Below are 27,681 nucleotides of genomic sequence, written 5' to 3' on the forward strand. Positions count from 1 at the left end.
AGTAAAGCAAGGAATGAAGATTCCATCTCAGGATGAAAGTTTAGATTTCAGAGCTCATGCCCTTAACCACCATGCTATGGGGACCTGGACATTTTTAGCAGTGCAATATGCCTTTTTGAAACACTTTTGTATATATATTCACTAACTGGCTGATTGATTTGATAGAGAAGTGTGAGGAGAGGAATTCCAATGATCTAACTTTTTCATAAACTTAACGTAGAGACTAGGATTTTAACTTTCTTTGTCAAGGATGTCTCTACACTGGGCCAGGTAATAACAAGGTTCAAAACTATAGGCCTGATCAGTGCTTTCCAAATTCAAGGAAGAAAACCATTTATTCTTAAACTATGCTTCCCCTTGTCATAAAATGTTTTCTTAAATTGAGGAGATATTTAAGTATTTTATAGCACAAATGAACTACCACTGAATTTCCTCCCTCTTTCAGTTTTATGCTGGAGGCCTGCTTACCAAACAGCAACTCTCAAGTCATTTTAGGTAAATGTAAAAAAAAAAAAAAAAAAAACTGGCTTGTGTTTCAAATATGTTTGTGTTCACACTTTATTTACATCTAAAGCCTGGAAGAGACCACAGTGCTCAACGCCTGTAAGAGAATCGTTTTGCAATAACATGTATCATGAAACAAGTGCATTGAAAGTGGGCTTCTTGCCAATGCACAATGTTTTGGTTATTACAATGATATGCAATAAAGGATTAACTCAGAGGGCTCAGGATGCTCAATCTCTGCACATTCTGAAGAAAGGACTAGCCTTTGACTGGCTTCTGGGAGATTACCTCCTTAGACTATCCTGATCAGAGTATCTTTGTATCTCTGGGATCTTGGGTAATGCAAATAGTTTATGCTAAGAGTTTGATTTATGGTGAATGTCTGTTTTTGTTCACTTGGGGCTCTGGACCATGCCATATCAGTTTGACCTCTGGAGTGGCTGGAGACCAACTAAAGTCAGTTGTGTAGGTGCTCTATGCCTATGTGACTGACGCCCCCATAAAATCCCTGGACACCAAGGCTCAGATGAGCTTCCCTGTTGACAACACTTCATAATGTTTTCACACATCTTTGCTGTGAGAATAAAGCACTGTCAATGCAACTGTCGTGGGAGAGGACCACTAGAAGCTCATGCATGATTTCTTCTGAATTTTGTCCTTTGTGACTTTTTCCTTTGTTGATTTTAATTTGTATCCTTTTACTGTAATAAACTGTAACTGTGAGTATAACACCTTTTCTGATTTCTGTGAGTCCTCCTAGCAAATCATCAAATCTGAATGTGGCCTTGGAGACCCCAATACAAAACAATGAGATGCTACATCACCTTAGGGATGAGGACTAAAAACATGATATGGCCCTATGGAGTCTCCACATTTTTCTGCCTGCCTGGTATGTAACTGTTGTTGGAGAAAGCTAGAGGAGATAGGGAGACCTAGACTTTGGAACGCAAATGAGCAAAAAGTATAGATTTCCTATTTTCTCTCCAAATTTAGAAACATTCTCACTAACCTGATATGGATAGACAAGTCAGTTCTCTAGGAGGGAAATACTTTCAAATAATACCTCATCCTCCTCATTTCCTGAATTTCCTTTCTTCATGGTGTTAACAGTTTCCTCTATTACAATGCAAATATCTCACCCACAGCACAGAGCTAACAGAAATTTCCCACTTAATATGAATTAGATGGTTTCCCTCTTTTCTGAGACATGCCTCTTGAAGTGATGAGGATTCTGATAAGGGTGGGAGGACTAGTGTTTTGCCTACATGAGCCCTGCTAGGCAGAAAAAGCTGGTGGGGGTGGATGCTTCTCAGGGAACAAAAGTGCTAGGAGAGGTGGTGAGCACTCAGGAAGTAGGGGAGAGCAACTCAAGAGAGAGCTAGTGTTTAGAAACAGGTTGTGGAAGGTAGCAAAGATATCACCATGTACTCACAGTCTAGAAATTCAGTAATTAGGACTGCAGGTCCAACATGTCCAGTGAGGACTGGCCCAGAAATTGGCATATTTTGAGCCTCAATGAGTATTTGCCAGCTTTTGAGAGAGACAGGAATAGGGGAAAGAGGACTATACGTGGAGTTGGAAAACAGACCTGGGTGATGCTACTGGTCATACAAGGTCACACATGTCCATGGGAATAAGCCACCTTGGGCTATATGTGCAAAGTGAGGAATGTGTCTCTTGTAAATCAATGGATTTTGCCTTCAATAAGACAGAATAAGAATTCTGCCTCTGTATTTCAGAATGTATTTTGTTCTTCTTTGATTGACTAAAAATTGGCAAAACAGCAGGTATCATCAAGTAAATTCAATTCTATGTCCTAAAGGCTTTATATATGTTATCTGATTTAATTTGTAAAGTAACACTGTAAAGTATTATTATAGAGATTTACAGATGAGCTAGGAGGTTCAGAAAGGCTAAATAATTTAGGTTATTTAGTTATTCAGGGATATAGCAAAGACTAAAAATTAGGTTTTCCTTATCTGGAAAGATCTTGCTTTTTCTACTGAATCTCACTGCCTATTGTCTTCCATCACAAGGGTAACAGTGGACACTCAGGGTGGACACTCAAAGTGGTCTTCTCTGTGGATCATTATAGGAAAGGCTTAGATGTAAGATAAGGGTACTGACTTAACTACTCATTGTGAATGCATTTGAAGAACTGGGAAGGCAGATGACATTGATGTTTTTCTGTTCCCATGACTCAGCAGTATTGAATCATACACAATTTTAGGTTCAAAATCAGAGAATAATCCATCTGAGAATGGGCCACTCCATTACTCTAGTATATCCTCAAAAGCCAACAGATCAAATTAGCCCAAATGCTGAGAGAAATTTAAACATAGAGAAAAGGAATGAAGTAGATTTTACAAAATCACTCTAAACTTCAAGAAAGTTAATTAACATTTTGGTTGATAAAACACTTTTTTTTAATATCTCAAGATATTTTCAAATAATGAATTTCACTATTTTTGAACTCTATTGACTAAGTAACAGTTTTCTTAACTCAATTTTATCCTGTTTTTTAAAGTCAATATCTTTATTCTAATTAAGTTTATGGTTCTTAAATCTGAAGTCAAATTTTTTGGACTTAGACATGGCCTACTTCTTCTTATTTTCAGATTTGGATGTGTTTTGACATAATAATATTCTTTGAGGATATTTTTAGTGTATGACATTCTAAGAAATTCTTAATAGTTAAAACTTTGAAGAGGAAAATAGATAAGCAGGTGGAAAGTAAAAATATATAGGTTAGAAAAATTCCTATATTATATATTCATATGCACATCTGTGTATGTATGCGGCACACAGAAAAATATAACTATAAAGGGCTACAGGGAAATTCACTTTGGAGAATGGTGGGATAATGCGTGTTATTTAGGAGAAAGAAATTCTATTATAGTAGGGTATTACTTAAATATTAATAGTGGTTAGTCTATGGCTAATTTTTGAAATAATATTACTTTAGAATAATCTCTCTCTTTACTAATCATGTCCATTCCTCATTTATAAAAGCTGTCTTTGGACTTTTGCAGTATTATTTCAGGCCTACATGAATATTTTTCATTTAATATCTTGAGTCTTAGTAGACCTCAATTCATATTTATACAGTACATTTATTCCTTCATTTAATACATATTTATTGAAGATCTGCTTTGTGCCAGCCCTTTCCTAGTGCTGGGAATAGAGCAGAACACGAAAAGACAAAATCTCCAGCTTCATGGAGTTTATGTTGTTATAGGGGATGACAACGAACAAATATAAATATGACTTACTGTCATAAGGGCTACAGAGAAAGGTAAAGCAGGTTAGGGGAGGGGGAATAACAGGAAGGGGACTACTATATTAAGTAGCAGGTTCATAGAAGGCCTCTCCAGTGAGGTAGCATTTGAGCAAACCTGAATAGGGGAAGGTTCTAGGCCCTGGAAGCAACAAATCCTGGAGATGCAAGAATGAATGGAATGCTGGACCTGAGATATATAGGTCCAGTGGAATTGAAACCAAAGAACTGTTTAACTTTAAGGTAGAGAAGAAAGAGATTGAGTACAGAGGCAATTTGAGAACAAAGACCTGTTAGCACTGGGCCTGGGCTTGGGGACTTGGAGTGTTCTCTCTTGACTTAATGATCAGTCCGTTGGATGCCCTTATATTGTCCTTTAAACTTTCTGTGACTCTGTTTCTATATCCCTAAATTAGCCGCCTCTACTAGAACCCAAAAGGAAACAGTGAACTGCAAAATGGACTCTTTGGATAAATAAAGGTCAACACTAAGCTTCACAGGATCAATTTCAAGGCTCTATCTGCATAACGATGGGATCCGACTACTAGTGGGCAACTGAGTGCTACCATTTTTTTCGACTAATAATGTCATGCCCTAACATAGCTACTGTACCCAATTTTAGAGCAACCTGGTGAGCCACTGTCTTCTGTCCTAATAAATCCCCATTTCCTTTTTATAGTTTATTATAATAACAATAACAGCAATAATCACATAGACCCCTCTGGTTAGATTAAAAGACAATGACAAACTCTAGACCGAATGGGATCTCTCATCCACTGGGACTTGGCTCTGCCATGCTTCCTGTTCACAGGATCGCTGGGCCTGATTGGGTGAGAATGGAATGTCTCTATCTCCCTCATTCAGTGGTTTGCCTCATCTCAGTCAATATGTACAAACTGTTGTGTCAACTCAGTATAACTGAAGGCAACAGACACTTCTTTGCTACATTAAGCCATACTTGTGATGAATATTTAATGTTTGTCGCGAATCCACAATCTGTGTTAATATAGCTCCAAACTATAACTCTTTTAGGCGTACATACCAAGCATAGGTAAAAATCTTATCCTGGGATAGAGAACTTGTTTGGGAGGTGGGTTGGGGTATGGGCAGAAGATTTTGAATCATATTTGAACACACTGGAATTATAAATCCATCAGGAAAAAAAAAACAACAAAAAAATAGCACCTCTTTCTCTCTCTCACTTGATGCCTCTCTCTCTTTTTCTCTCTCTTTCTTTAGCGTTTCTTCTTCCTTTTCAGAAGTCTAGTATTTCCCTGGATATTCTCTACTTATTCTTATTCAAAGCAATGTTTCAAATCCTAAGACTCATTTGTATCAAAATGCTTTCTATCATTATCTTTCAGATCTCTTTGTGTATTTTGAGTTATTTCAGGTTTAAGAAACAGAGACCTTGAACATGGGATCCTCCAGAACCACTTCGTTCATTCATTTATTCTTTTTTGTCATTTGTACCTCATTTAAAAAAGGTAGAAAAAGAAGAGAAATCCCAAGTTTATTTCTCTGTGCAATGATACCTTTCAGTTATCAGTAAATTGCATCTTAAAAGCAATAGTGTTTCTCCCGATGATGGGAACAGAGAATGAAATACTATGCCAATTTAAAATGCTATTACTTGCCCACATTCCCAATATCTTTTCCTTTGGATGACACTGTTCCGGCACAGAAATCTTTTTTTTTTTTTTTCCTGCAATTTTCTTCCATCACACGGGGAGCTTCATTAGAGAATAAAGCAAGGGTAGGCTCATTTGACAACAAGAGACAAATGATGTTAGTGAGAAGCTCTCTGATGAGGCAGTTTGCAATTTATCTGTTCAGCAGAGTACCTGTCTCTCCTTAGGATGCAAGCTTGGCATCTACTTCGAGAGTGACATATGGCTGGTATAAAGCACTGTCAGTGTCTGCAAAGGTGTACCTCCTTGTACCCAGGACGGGAAGAATGTGAACACACCAACTCTATGGAAATCCAGAGTTTTCCACATGTGCTTCTGCTTGCTGAGATGTAGCAGAAGTGAGGAAGGCAAGCTGGTTCTGCAGAACCTTTATAGGCAGCTTGCTCCTCATTTTTCCCTTCCTCCTTCCCAAGGTCACATTCCCAGGGGCAACCCTCTCCCCACTTACCCTTGCTTTTGTTTATGCTTTGTCTCCATTTGGCTGACAGTGGTGGCTACTCCTGTTAACTTTTTTATCTGAAGCCATTACTCTCAGGAAGCTGAAGATAGCAGTTTTTGATAGTAGCCATGCACAGGCTTTCAAAATAGTAAGTTCCCTACATATGAACCTTCAAGTTGCGAACTTTCAAAGATGCAAACGTGTGATTCATCAATGTCGGGCGTGAGTGAAATTGCAGTTTGCCCTCCGTCTCCTGTTGCTGACGACCCTTCAGCTCTACCATCTCCCACCTCCTCTCCCTCCTCCAGTCAGTAGCTCTTCTTGCCTGTTCACTCGGTGCCAGCCCCTGGATGCCAGCTGTTGGACTGTACTACTGTACTTTTCAAGGTACTGTACTGTAAGATTAAGAATGTTTCCTTTATTTTTTGTGTTTGTTTGTTTTCTATGTATTATTTCTGTGAAAAGTATTATAAATCTATTATAGTACAGTATTATATAGCCTATTGTGTTAGCTGGGTACCAAGGCAAACTTTGTTGGACTTACGAACGAATTGGACTTACGAACGTGGTCTTGGAATGGAACTCGTTCATATGTAGGGGACTTACTGTACATAAAATGTTTTCTCCTCTTCTCATATACAAGTCAAGGCACAGTTTATAACACTTTTTCCTCTCACTATGAAAAACATATGAGATTCTTCTTTTTTTTGGCGGAACGCGGGCCTCTCACTGTTGTGGCCTCTCCCGTGGCAGAGCACAGGCTCCGGAAGTGCAGGCTAAGCAGCCATGGCTCACGGACCTAGCGCTCTGTGGCATGTGGGATCTTCCTGGACCAGGGCATGAACCCGCGTCCCCTGAATCAGCAGGCAGACTCTCAACCACTGTGCCACCAGGGAAGCCCAAGCATATGAGATTCTTAACCTAACCCCTAAGGAAGTCAAACATCATCTCAAATGATTTTATTTTAAAACTACTTACTGTCATCATGCCATCCAAAAGGCCAGTCTCAGGCCTGGGTGGGGCCTGTAGTCTCTCCATGGACCACTTCTCAATGATGGATGACACGTAAGGATTGTCAACATTAAGCAGCCGAAACCCGGTCATATTTACACCACTGTACCTATAGAGTTCCAGATCTAAAGCAAATAAGTCCTGTGCAGTATTAAAAATGATAAAAATAGAAAGAGTTAACATTTTCTGTGCTCTTTAGGCAAAAGAGAACTAATGATTGCAGAAGCAACAAATGATTAAAACAAGAATGGCAGCCATCATCACACTGGTTCGATAAAAGAACATTTCCTCTTGTTTTTCACTTGCATGCTGCCTGACAAACTCTAAGTAATCAGTTTTCATTTTCATACTTTTTTTTTTTTGCAAGACTGTTAAAGTTGGTATAAACCAAGAACAAGAATTTAGCTGCCAATAATTAGTATGCCCTTGGGAACAGGATGTGACATTCTGAGAAGCTATAGAATTCTGTTCCTAAGATATAGTCTTTGGGGAGTTGAAAGGGATCTTTGTGTCCATTTGATTCATTGCTTTTATTTTCTAGATGAGGAAACTGCGGTTCTGAGTCGTGATGTGACTGGCCTGAGAATGATCCACTTGTCAGTGGCAGTACCACCCTTCTCCCTCATAACTTGCTGCCCCAGGCTGCCTTGAATCTTGCAAAGGAGGTGAAGTTTGGAACTTACATATACATTTGATGGAAAGGTAACTCTCAGCAAAAAAAAAAAAAAAAAAATGCCATTCCCTTGCTCACTGAAAATAACCTATGATGTCCCATATAATGAGAGCATAAAGAATGTCTGGGGCAAATAAGTCCTGAGAAATATTAAAAATGATAAAAGTAGAAAGATTTAACATTTACACAAACTCAGAATAAGGACCAAAATGTTCTCTTCAGAGAATAAACTGGAGCCTATGGTTGTGTTGATGTGAGTATCTTAACAGTAGCATTTGTTCCCTTTTAGATAATGTTGCAGGGAAAAAACTTGAACCCACCCTAGTATTGTCCATTACAGGTGAAGCTGAGTGTAAACCAGTTTATGTTGGCTCATATTTAAAACAGACTTAAGTGATAAATTCAACTTTTTCCTGTAAAGAAATGTTAGACACTAAAACATATCATTAAAATATCTCACATTTATGAATAAACCAAACTTACAAAGTAGCATTTAACAGTTAATAAAAGAAAAAAATCTTCCATAAAAATTGCTTACCAATGTAACTGCTTTATGAAAGAACAATACAAAACAGTACATTATTTGTGATGATAATGGTTACTAAAGAGAAGTAGCTTCAGAAACACTCCATGATTTATATGTGCAGAAGATGCATATAGATTTATTCTTTTGAATAACTCTTTTCTACATCACTAGTTCTTCCCAAGATAACTTTGGATTAGACTGTAGAACCATAAGAATGCCTCTCTGGATTCGCTCATGTAAGAAAAAGTATATTGCCTTTTAAATTTTTCTATTTATTTCCCTTGCACTAACTAATTTTTTCTTTAAGTTTCATTAATACTCAGGAGCAAGAGTGGTAGGAATATAAAAGCAAAGCATGGCAGAATGCAGGTAAAACCAAAAGGAATTGCTTAAAGAAACAAATTTAAAGAATAAGACCCAAAGAAGAATGATTCCTTGAGCCCACTCAATGAATAGAAGGAAAGTTATTCAAGATACAGGGGGTTCAGACAGAAACTTGCAGGATGTATATTGAATCCCTTATTAATTCAACTGTACAAAAATACAATGTGCTAAAATGGATACATTAAGCATGTGCAAAATTAGCTTGGTATTCAAATTGTTTCTATGCAATAAACAATATGGAAAGTTTGAGGCCCAATTTTCAACATCCCCTTGTTAGTGGAGGATGAGGAAAGCAAGAGTGTGAGGGCAACTGGTTTGTCCTTCCGTTGAAGACTAACCTTCTTAGGTTTCTTTGTTTATATTTTTCTCAAATTTCAATGAAGCCAACTCAACTGGTGTGTACACCGGGGAAGGATAGGAAGTTCTAAGGCAGATGACAATCTCACCTTGAGTAAGACCTACGTGTTCATGGTGATGGGGAAAGGACCATATTTGTGATCAGAGTAAGATACTTTCCAGTTCTCAGGGTCTCCCTCAACTGTTCTGACAGAGGACCTGATCAGGATGTCAATGGAGGGAAGACCACGGAAACTTTAGTTCAGGAATTTCTGCCCTGCATCCCACTCCCTAGATCCAAGCTCAGGAGCAGTGATAATTTTGACAGCTGCCCCAAAGCATTTGCCTCATGGCATCCTCTGCAGCCCTTCATGCTCTTAGAGATACTTGAATTAGGAGAGGAATTTACTACTTCTAGAAGTATGTTTATGGTAGCTGCCTGATCCTTGTTCCAAATTCTTTGATTTCCCTAACGTACTAGCCTGCCTTGCCAGTTTTATTTGGTAAAATGATACTCTTACTGAATCTCCCAAAATCTGGGTAGATTTTAGTCGACACACTTTTATAGGTTAGAAATGGAGGTTGGCCCTGTGTTTTCTTCTCACGTAAAAGAGTGGAGTGTGTGTGTGTGTTGGGAGGGGTTATTGTGTGTGTGTGTGTGTGTGTGTGTGTGTGGCGAGAGCTATCACATCATTTTGATTTGTTAACTGCCTAAATCATTCTCCTTGATCTGATAATCTGTCAAAATTTAAAGTTGTATAGTTCCTTTTGAATTTCTCCATCTTAGAGCCATGATTTTTCTTACAATGAAAAATGTTCAACGTGGAAATCATCTCCCAAGCTCTTTATCTTGATGGTCTTCAAAACACCTGACAGGTGAACCTTGGCTAACCCAGCTATCCACTGGCCACAGGTGGGGAAATCACATCAGATAAAAAAATGCCAAGATACAATTTGGTGTGCCCTCTAATGTATATAGAAAATGTAGATGATTCTTCTTTATTAATAGTTTGTACTTTGGCAGTTTCTATTTAATGAAAGCTTGATTTTAATTCCTTTCTGGGTGCACTTGCATTGATGCTAGTTAAGAAAGGAAAAAGAAAGAAAGAAAGAAAGAAAGAAAGAAAGAAAGAAAGAAGGAAGGAAGGAAGAGGGAAGGAAGGAAGGAAGAGGGAAGGAAGGAAGGAAGAAAGGAAAGAAGAAAGAAAGAAACAAACAGAAAGAAAGGGAAAGAAAGAATGAAAGAAAGAAAGGAAGGAAGGAAGACACCTGCTGTTCAGCCTTTCTGGATTTAGAGGGTTCTTAGGAAAGTAAAATAAATCTCCATGACAATAACTTGCCTTGACACTGGTGGGGCTCATTTAAAAATGACTGAAGATTTTTTTTTATATATAGTGTGGAATACATTTCCACCAGGTATGCTTACCAGGGTTGTGAAAAAGTAATGATAGTACTCAGTCATCATGCCCATGAACAGGATCTGCAAAAGAGAAATAAGAGAAGAATCAGAAACAGAATTATAATAAGAAATAGATAATTCATAGGTTGACTGCAATAGCTTGGAGACATAGAACAGGAAGGGGTTTTGGAAATCCATAGACTCAGTAGATCAGAAGCCTGAGACAAACCAATGACTGATGTGGAGCTAGGATCCAGGCCACTGACCTCCATCCAATGCACTTTCAGTATGCTATGTTTGACCTTCATGGAATTAATTGGTCTGACGATCAAATTTAAAAATAGTTTATGCTCAACAAATTTTATATCTGGAGTTGTACATAATGACACAGAGTTTTGCCTTGCCTACTCCCTGGGTTTCTGAGTAATCCCATGCTTATATATATATTTTATTGATCTCCTTAGCTTTAGTACTTATCATAATGCCTCAGAGTAAAACTCATTAAATGTTGAATTGGCAATACTGATATGTAGATATATTTAAATGAGGATTTATAAATATGTATATCTCTGAAACCCTTCTCTCTACCCCTTTCCCATCTTATCCCACAGAGTGAGTAGGGGAAAAGAGGATTGTTTATAGATAGAAGGATGGGGACTATTTTTATACCTAGTCTCACTGCCTCTTAATTCTGAGTCTGTTACCTAACTGGGATCCTGACAGTTCCAAATATCCTGTGTATATTGTCTTTATTTGGTGGGGAGGGGCCAAAAGGAGGTAGACAGAAAGGACAGGGGTTCTAGGTAGAAGTAGTTTCTTAAAACTATGATCTTACTTTTGGATTCGTGAAAATGGTGTCCACTGAGAAGAAACAGTTGCAAATGCTTTGGAGATAAGATATTGTCATCAATCTTTTAAATCAAGAGTATCACCTTCCTTGGTGCAGGTCACAAAGGACTGTTTGAATGCTGTCTTTTTGGTATTTGCTTAGAAATGAATGGAGAAGACTCAGAAATGAAACTTTCAAGACAGTTTTCCCCACAACTCTGATATACTCTGGATGCAAATGAGAATCCCCATTGGAAGTTTGAAAATCAGATATTCTTAGGCTCCATCCCAGAGACATCCAGAATTAGAATTTCTGAGAGTGGAGCTTCTGTATTTCACAGCAGTGGCTGATAATCACTGCTCGATGGAAAACATGTCCGTTTGCATTAAGGAACAAGGACTTTCATAACTTCAGTTGAAGAGATGGATTGAAAAGTTCTTCAGAAAAGCAACACAAGTTATTGGAGGTTTTATAAGGTGTCTAAGATATGTAAACTAGAATGATTTTACATGAAAGGGTATAAAAAATGGAGAGGGTATTTGGAGAGGGCATGTAACATACACGAGCACAGATCTGACACTTCTTATGCCCTCTCTGCTAACATGGAAACCAGAGGAATATTTGGTGAAATTGTAATGTCATGAAGGTAGGAAAAATGACAGGAAACTCTATGAATCATAAGCCCACAGTATGTAAGTCACTCCTGTGGTGATAACAAGACCAGGTGCACAAAAGGATTTTTTAAAGGGTAGGATTGCTTTAGGGCCATCAATAACATTTAAAATCATGCGTGGTGAGGTCTTATTAGCTGGTCTCATATCACTGGAGCATAAACAGCTAACCTGCTGGGGTCAGTCAGGAATTCAATTTTTCATTTAGGTTGTTAGTATAATTGCAGCCAAGACTATCTCTTGAAAGGGAACTGGAAAGTTTTATGTCAAGATATAGACCTGGACACTGAGGCTTAAAATATTGTTTCTGAAAAAACACAAAGGCACCTGAGTTTCCAGCTTTTCATATGGGCTAATTTTTCTTTTTAAACTTTATTGTGGGGGCATTTGATCACAAATTGAGAGTATAGGCTTTTCTTTTAAAGCAACCATTCAACTAATTATTATTATTTATAATTTCAGGAAGCAAATATTCATTTGATATGTCTCTTACTGAATGTTAAAAAAGAGTCATGCAGATGCAGTGAATAACTAGCTAATGGACCTGCTTTTGTTGCAGAAAGAATCCTTGGGTCTTCCAGATACACTTTTTATTTGATATACTACAAAAATCCCCATTCTTGACTTTCCTACTTAGTGCCTGGGTCAGTGCTTCCTGGTTCTTCCCTTTAATTTCCTAGAAATGAAAATTAAGAAACAAGTATAGTCATGGATCACTGAGCTGTCAATTTTAGGGACTCTCTAGGACATGGGTGAATGAGAAAATTTTAGATAGAAATAAAGCCAATAGCACCAAACTCTTTGGTTTGTAGACTGATTTGGACTGGCTGCTCTGTTGTCAAATGGTAGTATACTTTATACTTTATAGCATTCACACCACGATTTTCTCTCTACCTGTTGGTATTTCAGCTAAAAGTCATTAAGGGATTATGAAAATGTCATATCAAGATAAATGTCAGTTTTTCAAATAGTGTAATCATGATATGGGGATTTTTAAACGGTTTTTTGCAAAACCGACTTTTTCTTAACAAACACTACCTTGTTCGAATTTTTTTACTGTATTTTGCTGGATTGACCAGGAGGCACTGACTTAGGCAGTGTACACTTTACCAAGACAGTATTACTAGGAACTAGTTTTGGCTCTATTTAAATCATTTTTAATGGTGCAAAACACATCACATCACACACACTAATAAGTAATAACTGTGGCTGTCAATACTATTTGTACTGATGGCACATTCCCCTTAATTGCTTCCACCAATACTTTAATAATGGTTGTTTCCTAACAGAATTATTCTTATTAAATATCCCCTTTAAACCATATTATTGACATAGATTTATAGACTGTAAAAACCTAGCCCTTTCAATAACATTTTATATCTATAGTAAGGATGTATTTAATACCTATTAATCTTCTTGATTTTGGAAGACCCATAGTGTGGACTTCATTAGTACCATTTCCAATTATCCAATATGATGTGATTGCATTTCTTGGCCCCTTGTGCTTGGGTGGAGCCATGCACTGGTTTTGGTCAAGGAAGTGGGAAAGATACTGACATATGTCACCCTCCAGAGATCTCACTCACTCTGACAGGTGACTACCATGATTATCAGTGCCAGACAAGCCATTTTTTTGTTTTGGTTTTTCTGAATAAATACAATTATCTGTTTCATGAATACTTCAAGGTATGTCATGATTTTCTTTTGATTACTAGAGACTTTAGGGTAAAAACTGTGGGTCCTCCATTAGCAACTACTCAGGAACATAGGGTATATATTCTATGTGCAATTGCCATTCAGCTTTATGTTTTTCTTTAATTTTTCCCTTGGTACCAAATCCGCCCCTTTCTTAAAAAATATTTATGACTTTTTTCAAATGTATTTTTCTAGGCTGCTTCAGTTCTTTGTATAATAAAAATATAACATGAATAAATTACCATGGTTGGGAGAAGCGGAATACTTTTTTTTTTTTTTCCATAAAGCGAGATGAACTATTCAGATCTGATATAGCTGGGTTAGGTTAGGGTAATAAAAAAAGGCCTCTAACAAAATACCATTCATAGTTAATCATATTCTATGTCCTTGCAGAATCAATGATAAGAAATCAAAAGTTCTTGTAGATGGTGGTGGTTAATTTTACATATCAACTTTACTGGGCCGAGGGGTTCCCAGATTATACGTTATTTCTGGGTGTGTCTGTGAGGGTGTTTCCAGATGAAATAGGCTTTTGAGAAATCAGATGACTCTTCCCAGTATGGTGGGCAGCATCGAATACACTGAGAGCTTGATTAGAATAAAAAGACAGAGGAAGAAGGAATTCACCCCTTTTCCTTCCTGCCTGACTGCCTGAGCTGGGACTTTGGCGTTCTCCTGCCTTTTGACTGAGATTTCCACCACTGACTCTTCTGATTTTCAGGCCTATAGTTTCAGACTGTAATTACACCATAGCTTTTCTGGGTCTCTAGCTTGCACATGGCAGACTGTGTGCCTTCTCAGTCTCCATAGTTAAGTGAATCAATTCTTCATAATAAATCTCTTCATATATATTTCCTATGGGTTCTGTTTCTCTGGAGAACTCTGGCTAATACAGAGAACAATACCAAAATACTAAAAGTCCTACATACTCTGCATACATATGACATTCCTTTCTATCTAGATAACACAATCCTTAAAGGAGTGAGGGGAAGAGAGGCTGACACCTACGTGAAGGCTTTCTCTGTATTATGCTATTATGGAAATGCCACAGACTATTCTATTGTTTCAGTAGCTAGAAAATAATTACTGTTTTCTTTCTTTTGTAGTCAAAATGAATCATCAGAAAGCACAATAAAATTCATTGGCATCTTTACTCCTGTCCTGCCCCTAGGTTCATCAGAACCTTTTTTTTTTTTTTCTGGATTCCATGTATATGTGTTAGCATATGGTATTTGTTTTTCTCTTTCTGACTTACTTCACTCTGTATGACAGACTCTAGGTCCATCCACCTCACTACAAATAACTCAGTTTTGAGAATGGAATTGGGGACATCGGGAGGGGAAAGGGGAAGCTGGGACGAAGTGAGAGAGTGGCATGGACATATATGCACTATCAAATGTAAAATAGATAGCTAGTGGGAAGAAGCTGCATAGCATAGGGAGATCAGTTCCATGCTTTGTGACCACCTAGAGGGGTGGGATAGGGAGTGTGGGAGGGAGATGCAAGAGGGAGGGGATATGGGGATATATGTATACATATAGCTGATTCACTTTGTTATACAGCAGGAACTAACACACCATTGTAAAGCAATTATACTCTAATTAGCATGTTAAAAAAAAAAAGAACTCATTGGCAGTTGACTCTTGGAAGGACAACTCTAATGACCCCAATGTTATCAAGGTTCTCTGAAGCACAGTTGTAGTTCATTAACTATGATGACTCCACATTTGCCCAGCTGTTCTCTGGAGTTTTTACAATAGAACTCTCATGGCCTTGTTCACAGTAGTATTGACTCTTCCTGGTCTAGCTCTGTTGTTCTTTGCAAAGACGGTCTTTTGGATTCAGATGAGTAAAGGTATCACATACAGCCTGAGCATCACAAAGACCATATTTTAGTTTGTCTTGAGAACCCTCATCCAAGTCTAGATGAAGAGAGTTTGTGGAGTCTAATTCCTATGGTTGGTGACAGAGTTGGTCTATAAGACACTTGGAAAGTCTCTGAGAAAAATCTTCCAGTAACATGTCCTGGTATAAAGATGCTTATGTCACATTTCAACAGGATCATTTTCCTGAAGGCAATGCAGAGCTATGGAGGCAGCAATTCTCCACAAACTCTCAGCATCCATTGCTAAAAGCAATTCATACATCACAAATAATTGGCATAATGCTGCTATCTTAGTAGCAGAAACTTGAAATGGAACCGGGAGTTCTCCTAAGCATTTTTGAGGGATTCTTATAATATTTATAAGGGTTTTTATTACTGCATCTTTCCATTGAAAAATAGGTGTCTTAGAAGTTTATATTGACTAACCTAAAGTGTATTGCTCCTTTTATAGCCTTATCAATATCAGGATAAATTCTAAACCATCAGACATGATTTCTAGTCAATAATTTCAAGTGAACAACTTCCAAATGTGTGACATACAATGTGGCTAAAATAATGTTTTTACCTCAAGATAGAAATAAGTTATTTCAGCATAAAATAAATCTTCAGGAAACCAGTTGAATAATATCAAGTCTCAGAGAAGCAGTTTTAAGAAGAAAGTTTGAGCTCTAGGATGTAGTTCTTTCTCACCTGCCAACTGTGGTACTTTAGGCTGCAATTGCACTATCCTTTGAGCAGAATGCTCCTTTGGCAATGTAGTTTTTAACGTTTGTCACCAGTAGAACAAGCTAGGTAAATTAGGCCTTTAGATCAATCTTTATTGATGCAAAAAAAGACACTCACACAACACTGAATGACTGTAACATATCTACAAAGGTAACAGTGGAGTGTATGGAAAACAACATTGGATCCCTGAAAACCCTGACATGTACAAAACTACCCATATCCTTATGGAGTAGGATGAATAATGGCCCCTTAAAAATGTCCACATCTTAATTTCCAGAATCTGCTAATATGTTACTTTACATGGCAAAAGAACTTTGCAGATGTGATTAAGTTAAGGATCTTAGTTTATGGGAAATTACTTGGATTATCCAGGTGGGCCCAGTGTAATCACAAGGGTTCTTATAAGATGGAAGCAGATAGTCAGAAGGTGGAGAGGTGATGTGAAGATGGAAACAGAGGGAATGAAAGGCAATGTGATGTGGGACCACAAGCCAAGGAATGAGGACAGCTTCTAGAAGCTGGAAGAGACAAGGAATTAGATATTCCCTGAATCCTCCAGAAGGAAAATAGCCCTGTCAACAGCTTGATTTTAGACTTCTGACCTCCAGAATTGTAAAAGAGTAAATTTTTATTGTTTAAGCCACTACATTTGTGATAATTTGTTACAGCAGCAATATGAAACTAACCCACCACATTTGCTCACCTTTCTAGGATTATGGCCTATGAGATTGCACAATTTTGGAGTATTGATATCAAGAGGAAAAATGACTTGTTTGAAGTTGAAAACTTTCTAAATTTCTTTGTGACCCTCCATTCACGTACATATACTAAACACATGCATGTACACAGATACAGCTACCCACAAAGAGTCTAGGGTTTTCCTTCCATTCAAAGATAGTGCTATGCCATTTACAAACCCAGGCCACTTTCCTCCTGCCTCCAAGTGAAATCAAAGGAAAGCAAAGAGCATTCCACACAGTGCTGGTGAATGGAATAGCTGCACTATTTGAGAGCATTTTTCAGTCTTAATTCCTTTATAAGCTTCTCTCTCCAGAGGTATGGTCAGAAGAAGAAGGGAAGCTGATGATACTAATAGATATTAATAAATGGAGTGGAGCCCAATGGGGTTTAGTTTAGCTTCAGAAGATAATCCTACTAGAAGAGCCACATGGCATCATCCAGGTGCACAGAAGAAGAGATTATGCTATTTAAGGAGTACAGTCTGCTGACAACAGAGCAGGAAAAAAAGAGATTTCCCCTAGCAGAATGAAATAGGCAACCTGGCAAATAGGAGAGAGTGGAGTTTTTGGAGGATTACATGAACCCAAAGAATAAACTCTCTGCAACATCCAAGGGAAATTGGTGGAAATATGAGGTATAAGAAAGACTACAGTAGAAGAAACGTTTTAGCAGCAAAGAACTGAACGAATCTTGAAGTTGGAAATTTAACAGAGAATACATTGCATACACTGTAATCTTTTTGCAATAAGTTTCTTTCGAATGGTGGTAATAAAAACTATACCTCAAATTTGCCTGAGGGTAATCTGTTGAGGGAGAGATTAGTCATGTAGTCACTAAATGGTGGTATTGCTGGTCTCATAATATCTCTGTAGCACAATAAAGTTATCATAATTTGGGTCCTGTTTCTCAATTTTTTGGCTTTTTAGATGACTTTATTTTATCAATTTATCTAATAGCTATCAGGCTTAGAAAACAATTATTTTTATCAGTGTTTCTTAGTGCATTAGTATCTCCAAAGAACTCTTTAAAAACACCCATGACTGTACCCTATCCCTAAATATTCTGATTTATTTGGTCTAGGGTATGTTCTAGGCATTGATATCTGTGATACCAAGACTCTCCAGGTGATACTTACATACAGCCAGAGCTGAGAACCACTGATTTATATTAACCAAACTCATATTTTAAAGGGATAACAATAATGACCAAAACTGTTGATGAGTGCTACAACATGTCCACTGTTGTAATAGGTTCTTTATCTACTATTGGGGAGGAAGTGTTATCCTCAATTTATAGATGTCAGCATAGTTATAGTACTTGAACCCAGGTTTGATTTCAATCCTGGGCTCTTTGTGCTATATTTATAATAAGAGGTATATGTGGGAGGAAAGTCAGTAATTTGTACAAAGTCCTTCTGTACTTTGAGAACTCAAATAAAAACGTATGGTTCTTTGGTGAGAACAAAGTTAGAAGGACAGGAATTGGATCTTTATCTTCAGAAATGAATCCATCAAGCCAAGAGAGCTTGATAAGTTGCCCCTCTATTCTTGTTCAGAGAGCTGGCCCCCATTATAAAAGGTTGTACCATGAATGACGCTGCAGGTATTATGAGGAGCCTCACTCACTTTTCCTCCTTCTGTCAGGAATTCAGACCTACATAGCTCTTCTATTATAACATCTCTTTAGACATTAGAATTAATTAGATTCTAATTTTAAACCCCTTTAGTGATCTTTCAGGAAGAACTTCAGTCTCTTTAATGGGGTCAGCTTTCATGAAGAAAAGACAGTTTGGGACTTCCCTGGTGGCACAGTGGTTGGGAGTCCGTTTGCCAATGCAGGGGACACGGGTTTGGGCCCTGGTCTGGAAGGATCCCACGTGCTGCAGAACAACTGGGCGCCTGCGCCACAACTGCTGAGCCTGCGTGCTGCAGTTGCTGAGGCTGGCGCGCCTGAAACCCATGCTCCACAATGGGAGAGGAAGGGCATCTCAGTGAAAGGTCCGTGCACTGCAACGGAGACCCAACACAGCCAAAAATAAATAAATAAATAGATAAATAAATAAATTAATTAAAATCTTCAGAAAAGTACTACTTTTTTTTTAAAAAAAAGGAAAGGATAGTTTGTAAAAAAAATTGTAATGCAATTGTTAACATTGTGTGATACACATAATAATAGATATTTTTGTGTGCTTGATGTTATAATGACAGTAGACACAACGTGCTTAGGGCTTTGCCTGGCATGCTAAGCAATGCGGGCTTTATACTTAAGGCAATAAGGGGTTGGGTCGGGCACTCAGGAATTTCAAACTTGAGAGGGGTAAGATCAGATATTTTATTTAAAATGAACAGTTTTTGAGGTCACATGGAGGCTGGGTGGATAAAAGGAGAGGGAGGGGACTTGTGACCGAGAGATCAATTGTTCTAGCACAGGAGAAAGATGATGAAAGTGATGGAGAAAAGGAGGTAGAATCTGAAACCTATTTAGAAGGCAGGATCTACAACATTAGTTAACTAATAAATAGGAAAGGTGAGGGAGAGTCAAGGAGATTCCCAGGTTTCTGACTTGAGTAATCGAATGGTATTTCTGGTTGGTGGGGGAAGGATGAGTAGGAAGATGCAGTATGTTAAGTCTGGCATATGGAGATTTAATGACATCAGATGAGATCCTCATAAGGTTGGGAGACTTGGTAATTCAGACTGAAAGGAGGTTTGGGAACCACTATTGTGATATGATGGAGGAGGTGATGCAGTGATAGAGTTAGGACTGGGAAGCACTGTATCACTCTTGTAGTTTTGCCTAGATACCATATCACTAATAATACTGATGATGCTAATCCATAACATGTGGAATATTTCATGCATCAGTGGTGGGCTGCTTAGTGCCTCATAGGCATTGTCACATTTAACTTTTCTCAAAACAGCATGAGCTATGGGCTATGACATTCCCATTTTGCAGATGAAGCAAAGAACAAATAACTAAGTCCTCTACTAAATAACCTCATTCAATACATTGAAGTTTTTCACAGCACTTTATTCTCCCTTTACCCTGGCACAGTCTTTAGCACATAGAAAATAGCCAATACATGTCAACTGAATTAAATGGTGACATTTAGATCTTATAGGATCATGCTTATAACAGAAAGGATGTGGCTAACATTCATGGAGAAAGTAGGGTGGAGGGATATTTTTAGTAAAATCTTGCATCTATGAAGGGTTGAAGAAGCAGGTATGGTTAACATAATGAAGTGATTTTTAACCTACTTCAGCCTTCTTTAGGGAATCAGATAGAAGCTATGGATCTTTTCCCCTGAGAAAGTCACTCTGAGGGGCACAGACATCTTCAAAATTTTGAATAGAGCTGAGGATCACTGATTCTGCTACAGGCTTAAGACACGCTTTTTGTTATACACATCTTCAAATTCCTTACATGATTCCTTTTAAATTACCCCCACTTCTCTTGCAAAGATAATTTCTTTTATTGCCTATTACAGCCAAATTTTGATGTAGCTAGAATTAAGCATTAGAACATTTCTGAGCCATATATGTGATTTTTTTATTACCTTTCAATTCGAATTGAAACAAATCTAAGTCCTTTTCCAAATCTACTCATTGGAGGTTTTAGAGCATCCTCAAAAGGGCATCCTGCACACTAAGAATACAAACAAATTGCAAACTCTTTCAGTAAATTTTTGATTATTCATAGAGGTCAATTAATTCTTGTGTATATTAATAACATACTCACATCTATGAACTGCTCCTTATAATCCAAATGAACTATGTGCTCAGGAAATGTAAAGAGATTTTAATATCAGCCTGAGAGAAACATAATTAGAATAGGAATGTGCTGTCAAAAAAACTATATAACTAACTGCAAATTGTCATCCAGTTAGTATAAACTGAGATTCATCATGATTACATTGTCAGGATTTATCCTAAGTAATGAACTTCTCATCAATTAAGTATCTCAAAGCCTAGCAAAGGACTCTAAAAAACCTTAAAAGAGAATGAACTGCTTAATTATTTCCCCATTTCTTTGAAAGCCTACGAAGTACAAGGCAATGTGCAAGTTCTTTATGTCTAGACGCTAGTAAGAGGGTTCTTGATCGCTTGTATGCATGGAAGCTCAGAGCTGAAGAGAAGTTTAGCAACAATTAGAATCTAATCCAACAATCCTATTTTACAGGTGAGGTGACTGGGTCTCAGAAAAATAAACAGACTCGCTCAAAGTAGCATATTAAGATGGGCTAAGAAACTCAGATCAGAGGCACAATAGACCCTGATTTGAAATTTCAGCCTTGCTATTGAGTGTATGCTCTGGAACCTCATTCTTCTCATCTGTAACATGGGATACATTGAGGCAGTAAAAAGATAGCACTTCAGTCAAATACATAGCCTATTCTGGCACACAATGATTACCCAATAAATGGCATTTATTTTCTCCTATTAGGGGAAGAGCAGAGTTTGCAACTGCATATCCCAACTTTCAGTCTAAGACTCTAGTCACAGTCCCATACTGCTTTAGAAATTAGCTTCATGGTCTCTAACCAGTAAATTGGCATTAGATAACTAAACTCTTGTGACATTCATTTTCAAGGTCTCTTTTTGCCTTAAGGTGGCAGAGATTTGGGGGTTTGTTGTTGTTTTCATTGTTGTATCTTTATCACCTTCAATCAGTGCTCAACAAATATGTGTTGAATGAAAAAATGAATTTCTTTACCATGTCCCCACCACATTCACTACTTGGCTTCAATATAAACAACATTTCTTGAGAACTTGTGTAAACTAGAAATGATTGAATGTTTGAGAATCAAAGGAAATAACGCATCCAAGAAGTATGAAGCTTAACTACAATGTGTTCCAGGTTCCATTACTTGGAGAATCAGTTGACTTCTTGGTGTACATAACAGTAGCAGAATAGGATACTTTCTTTTCCTTTGAAATCCTGAGATAAGTTTCAAATCCCAACTTAGCCACTTGCTGGCTCTGTGACTTTGGGCAAGTTACAAAATCTCTCTGAAGTCTGTCAGTTTCTTGTATGCAGAATTTCCTCATAAAAATTAAATGAGTGATGCATTTCACTTGCTTAGCACAGTGCCTGGCACATAATAAGTGTTGAGTAAAATGTAGCCCTAAGGTCTTTGGCTTATTTTATGTGTTTATGATTAGAAATAACAGACTTGGGGATCTGACTTAGCTGGCGCAGGGTCCAAACACAGAATTGTAACCTTTTAGCACATCACAGCTGTACTGCTTGACTTGATGTTTTCTGTCCTAAGAGATGAAGGCTGATAATATTTCTGTCCTGTGAAAATATGAAATGAAACCCATCTAACTACCTCTGCTTGCCTTGGTCAGAGATGTTAGGCAAACCTTATATGGGGAAAAAAATCCATGCACAAAATTATTTGATTAATCAGCATTGCCATTGCACTTCTTAGCAGAGGGAAGCCAAGCGTTTAAAAAATACATTTTCTGCCTGGTCTTGTTTTTATGTTAATTGAAACAAAAGAAAAAAAATAGAAACAAAACACACAAATGTTGACAGGAGAAAATGCAATATAATTCTACAAAATATTTTGGTACTAAAATGTTCTATGTAGGCTAATGGCTCAATTATAGCTTAATGCTCATTGCCACGAGTGTTGAAGGAGGAAAAACATCTCCCCTCTGATGCACTTGTTCATGTAAACAAGACAGCAGTTTTCCTGAGTCAGAAACAGTATGTTCATGCTCATCCACTAGCCACTCTCTAGCTCAGGGAATTGACCCAACCCTGAAACAGCTTCCCTGTTAGATGAAGCACCACTGCATCGCTTCCCTCCCTATCAGAGAACCATGAGGTTTCACTATGCTTGAAATAGTGACCTGCTTTCTGAATCCTATTACAGGATTTGAAAATGACTCTGCAGTTCTCCAAAGAGGCAAATTTATTTTCAGGAAGGAGAATCATTAGCTCAAATGCATTACAGGTCTTAATAATACAGAATTTCAGGGTTGAATGAAACCTTCCTTTTGAGGAAACTGAGGCACAGAGGGGTGACTTGTTCAAATGTGCTTGGCAGAGTTGAGAGTTCAGCATACTGAGTGGAGTGGAAGAAAGGTGATTTGGGAGATTACTGATTAAGAGCTTCTAAGCACAGTTCTTGGATCATTCATTTCATCTATTCATTCAACAGAGATGTATTGGTCACTCGTTGTGTGTCAAATAATGTAATAGATGTTGGGGATTTGGGAGAACAAGACAAAGAAAGCTCCCATCCTCTTGGAGTTTACAGTATAGTAGGGGATAGAGATAACAAATGAATCAATGTCCCTAATTAATTATAGATTTTTATTAGGGTTACAGAGCAAGTAAGTAGAGTGCAAGGTCATAAGGAAAGAGAAAATAGTTTCTTCTCCTTTATCTCCCAAGAGTTAATCATGAAGGCTTAGGTGAGGCAGACTTTGGAAAAGAATGTTCTGGGTGTATGTTCTGGGTGTTGGCAACTGCAAGTGCAAAGGCCATAAAGTAGGGAAAGGAGGGTATGTTACATGACCAGGCAGAGTGCCCTTGAAATAGTTTATTGGAAGCTGGAGGCTGGCAGGGAGGCTGGAGGGGGCTGATGGGTCACATCATGCAGGCCAAAGATTTTTGCATTAAAAGCATGCTCGGTAGATAAAATTAATGCTGTCCCTGAGCTTCAATTTTCATTTCCAGAAAAAAAAAAGATAGGACTACTTATGTCAATGATTATTATGTCAATTAAAGGATATGGTTGCTTATCATCCAGCATGGCACTAGGCACATGTTAGGAATTCCCTACCTAGAGTCGTCCTACCCAGTGCCTCATCTTTATTTGTTTTGGTTTTGTTTTTGTTTCTTTGGCTGCGCTGTGTGGCATGCAGGATCTTAGTTCCCCTACAGTGGAAGCGCAGAGTCCTCACCACTGGACGGCCAGGGAATTCCCCTGTGCATCATCCATAAATTCATCTTCCATCAGCCACTCCTTCGGGAGAACCATACTCAGTAGGAGCGAGTGAAGGTGCAAGTGCGGTGGATGGTGAGCAGTCAGTGGGAAGACAGAGGGACTTGGGGGATGTGGGAGTGAGGAAGGGTTGGGGACCTGGGATTTCCACATTAAAGGCAGACTAAGGAGAGATCAGCGTCCTCTAAAAGCAGCAGGATGCCTGCTGGGAGGTGATGCATGGACAGGGAAAGGAGGCATGCAGTGACCTGATGGGTCCCATGTGTGTGCTGCTGGTTTTGGGGGCCACTCTCAGAATGCAGAAATTCACGAAGACCATTTCTTGTTATGAGAGCCGTGCTCCCCTGTAGCCTAATCAAGTCTTGACATTTGAATTTCTAACTAATTTGGGGGAAATAACTTTTCATATTCTCATCATATAGCACTTGTTCAATATGAATAGAAATAATCACTTTGCTGAAGTGATTATCATGCCCAAGAATAATTATAGACTTTTCCCCAATTTTTACTTTTAGAGAAATGTCAAATATATTCTTTAAAGTGCATTTGATTTCTTTTTTCTTAAGAATCATTAAAAAGTAGTAAAATATGATGAACGTGCAGGGAAGTACAGGGAAATAATGGGAAATGTGCATGAGAAGAAAGATGTTGACCTGGCAGAGAAAATTTTCTCAGCAGTGATTTTAGTCACCAAGGAAGTAAAAGCTATTAATACTAATTTCACCTAAAGGAGACCAGCAGCAAGTGGTTGTGTTTTCCCCAGACATTTCTGGAAGCCTAGTTCAGAATGGTTATCCATTATGAAATGGGGGGCCCTTATGGTAAAGTAGGCATTCAGGATCTGAGATCATAAGGCAGGCTGGCTATTCAGAGAGTGACCTTGTATGAGGCACTTAACCTATCTGAGCTTCAGTTTTCTCAGCTATGAGTGAGAATACCAAATTTACTTCAGGATAAACTGAGATGACATACAGGGTGCGAGACACCATCTTTGGTACCTCAGTAAAATATATGTCTCTTTCCTTCCTTTCTTTCCCTCAGGAGAAAGGTTGGTTGAGCAGTGGCTGGCATCAGGACCCTGAACTCCTGAACCCTCAGACTCCCTAGAGACACTCTGCAGACAGATTCAGGAAAGGTCTCTGCAAGAGTTTCTAAATGTTGTTGTCCAGGACTAATGGAGCAAGTTAAAATTGAACCACACAAAGTACTAGTGCCTCATCTGGACTAGAATAGAAAGTCCTATGGTCTTCATTATAACTTTTCAAACCATAACAGCCTCTTGGAGGTCCAAATGAAGCCCATTAAGCCAACCTGGATCCTTTGCTGTGATTTCAAAATGAGCAATAGTTCTTTCACATGCAATAAGGTAAGGGTTTCATGCTGGAAGCTTTTAAAAAGGTTCTCCGCCCCTCCCAATCTTTTCAGGTCATGGGTCTAGAACAAAGAGAGGATGAACAGTCTTTTAGTCACTTCCCCCAAGCTTCACAGCCAATCGTACCATTCACGTGATTAGGAAAAACAAACACAAGATAAAACATGGTAAGACAGGATGGAGAAAAATGTTTGTGTCAATAGATTGTGCAAAGTGGAACTAATCCTTCTCCTCTTTTCCCCTGCCAGACATTTCTTGAGAGGGCTTCTCTTAGATGATTTTCTGTCCTTTTTTTTTTTTTTTTTTTTCCTTTGAATGATGTAATCTCTATGCCACAAGGAAAGAACCACTTACATCAAAGGAATTTTATATCCACATTTATCAAAATACAGGAGAAACTCTAGCAGCCCCTGCCCATGGCCATCGGGCACTTCCCTTGCCTATTCCAAGCCTGCCCTTTGGGAGAGATATGACCAGTTATGTGAGCTAAGTGGATTTCTGACTAAGAGAAGCCTCATCAGAAAATCATTCTCTTAAATGTAACAGAAGTCCCTAGCTTCTGTTATGAAAGACTCTTGGGAAGGGATACTTCTTTGTATTTTGAGGGCTATGCATAAAATCTGGGTGTTTTTCTCAGTTCTGGCCCACACTCCATTACACACTTAAATGACTGTATTAAACTCGCAAATGAAGCCTTAAGATAAAGAGCAGCTGATGATATTTATTCACCTTTCAAGTTCTTTAGTTGCTGACATCACTGCAGCATGCTGGCTTTCTTTACTGAGAGGTACTTATAATATCTAAAGACTTGTTAATGAAACTATAGTCTAGAAGTAAGTAACAGATAATCTGCCTAACTGGAGAAGCAACGTGTCACTGTGGAGAAAGCATCAGATGGGATAAAGGAGACTCAGTGCCCGTTCCTGACTGTGTCACTCTGGGAAAGTTATTTTATCTCCTATAAAGTGAGAGGATTAGCCTTGATGACGTCTACGATTGTTTTCAACCACAATTTAAAATATGTTCTATGACTCAGTGGCTTCCAAGAAATGCCCTTCCAGTGTGAGATATAGCACTGGAGAGTCAGGCTGTATGACTGCGCCCAGAGAGCTCTTCTAAGTGATTCAGAATCCCACAGTTCTGCATTTGTATGGAGGGGTTGGTCTACTTGTGAAATTAGTGCCCATTACCAGTCAACCCAACAGTACACCCCAGACATTTTAAACTAGGGAGTATAATAACACCCTGTGTCATTTTAGGTAAGAACATTGCCTCATGCCACAATAACCACTTAAATACAGAGAGACACCCATTAGGCCAAGTAAATATAACCTGGCTATTTTTTTCCTACTTTCCCCAAAATTCAATCCTCTGATTTTTTATTAGTGCTTCTATTTTAAACATCTGGCTTGCCTTTCCCATTGTCTCTGTCTATGCTAGAGTTTCTCCACCTCAGCACTGTTGGCATTTTAGGCTACATAGTTCTTTGTTGTGGGGTGGGGTGGGATCCTGTGTCTTATAGGATGTTTAGCAGCACCTCTAATTGCTATCTGTCAGTAAAGTGCCACCATCCCCAATATGACAACAAGAAATGTCTCCGGACATTGACAGAAGTTTCTGAGGGGGTGAAATCACTCTGGGTTGAGAACCACGAGTCTAGGTTTAATCTTTTTTTTAAATTTATTTTTAATCTGTTTTTTATTTTGATTCCGAGTTTTCTTTCTTAGACATGAGACCAGTGTTATATCCTGAAGTGCCCAGAAAGCATTAACTCTGTTGTTATCATTCTTAATGTTATTAAGATCTTTCATTTATATAAGATTTCACAATTTATTGTTTCCACCCACATTATCCGGTGGACATTAACGCATGGCAGCTCATTGTCTGTAACAAATGAGAAGAGAGAAGCATCTTTTCTGTGACTCTCTCCATGCCCCTTTTTCACTGTGTTTGGAATCTTGCATGTTTGACAAAAGAGGTCTTGCCATGAGGAAGATGTATTTAAGACAAGTCAGGCATTTTGTAAATGAAATCTAGCTTGGTGTTTTCAAAAGACATAAAAGAAGAGATGCTCACTCAACTTGAAATGATACTCTTCTCTCAATCTCTGCTGGCAGGATCTATATATGTCCGAGTATGTACAGAGGACCACACATCTACAACTATATATGAACAGGTGGCTTCAAAGTAGTCTGAGCCCTATGACCCTTTAAAAGGGTTCTGAAATCTGCAATCTTCAGCCTAAACTGGACTGCTGGCATTTTATCACGCTGCACTAAGTGAAACCAGATGGCACGTCTGAGAAAGATAAATGAACTCGTCCCCCAACATTTTCACCTCCTTCCTAACCCTCTTACCTGCTTAAGGATTTCAGCGGCTGTTTCATGTGAACAATCAAATATCACATAGAACTCCTTGCCTTTCTTCATCTCCTTGAGTAAAGGCTTGGCATCTTTATTCCCAGACGGCAGCTGGCGGATTTTGATTTTAATGTTATATCTGGAGGGAGCTTTGATGAGCTCTTGCAGACGAATGAGACCTAGAAAATGACATTCAAT

General features: G+C 38.3%; 1 protein-coding gene across 12 annotated transcripts in view; it reads right to left on the minus strand.

The window, feature by feature from the left end:
* Positions 1 to 27,681, minus strand: part of GRIK1 (glutamate ionotropic receptor kainate type subunit 1) — a gene marked incomplete at both ends in the record, with an annotated part of 430,298 nt that overhangs the window by 123,207 nt on the left and 279,410 nt on the right. For all 12 annotated transcript variants that reach the window (XM_079704341.1, XM_079704351.1, XM_079704347.1 and 9 more), the window contains 3 exons: positions 6,890 to 7,063; positions 10,268 to 10,321; positions 27,481 to 27,662. In XM_079704341.1, coding sequence (XP_079560467.1) covers positions 6,890 to 7,063; positions 10,268 to 10,321; positions 27,481 to 27,662 — 410 coding nt within the window. The remainder of the gene's footprint in view (positions 1 to 6,889; positions 7,064 to 10,267; positions 10,322 to 27,480; positions 27,663 to 27,681) is intronic.

The sequence above is a fragment of the Hyperoodon ampullatus genome, assembly GCF_949752795.1.
Source record: "Hyperoodon ampullatus genome assembly, chromosome: 5".
Classification (NCBI taxonomy): Eukaryota; Metazoa; Chordata; class Mammalia; order Artiodactyla; family Ziphiidae; genus Hyperoodon; species Hyperoodon ampullatus.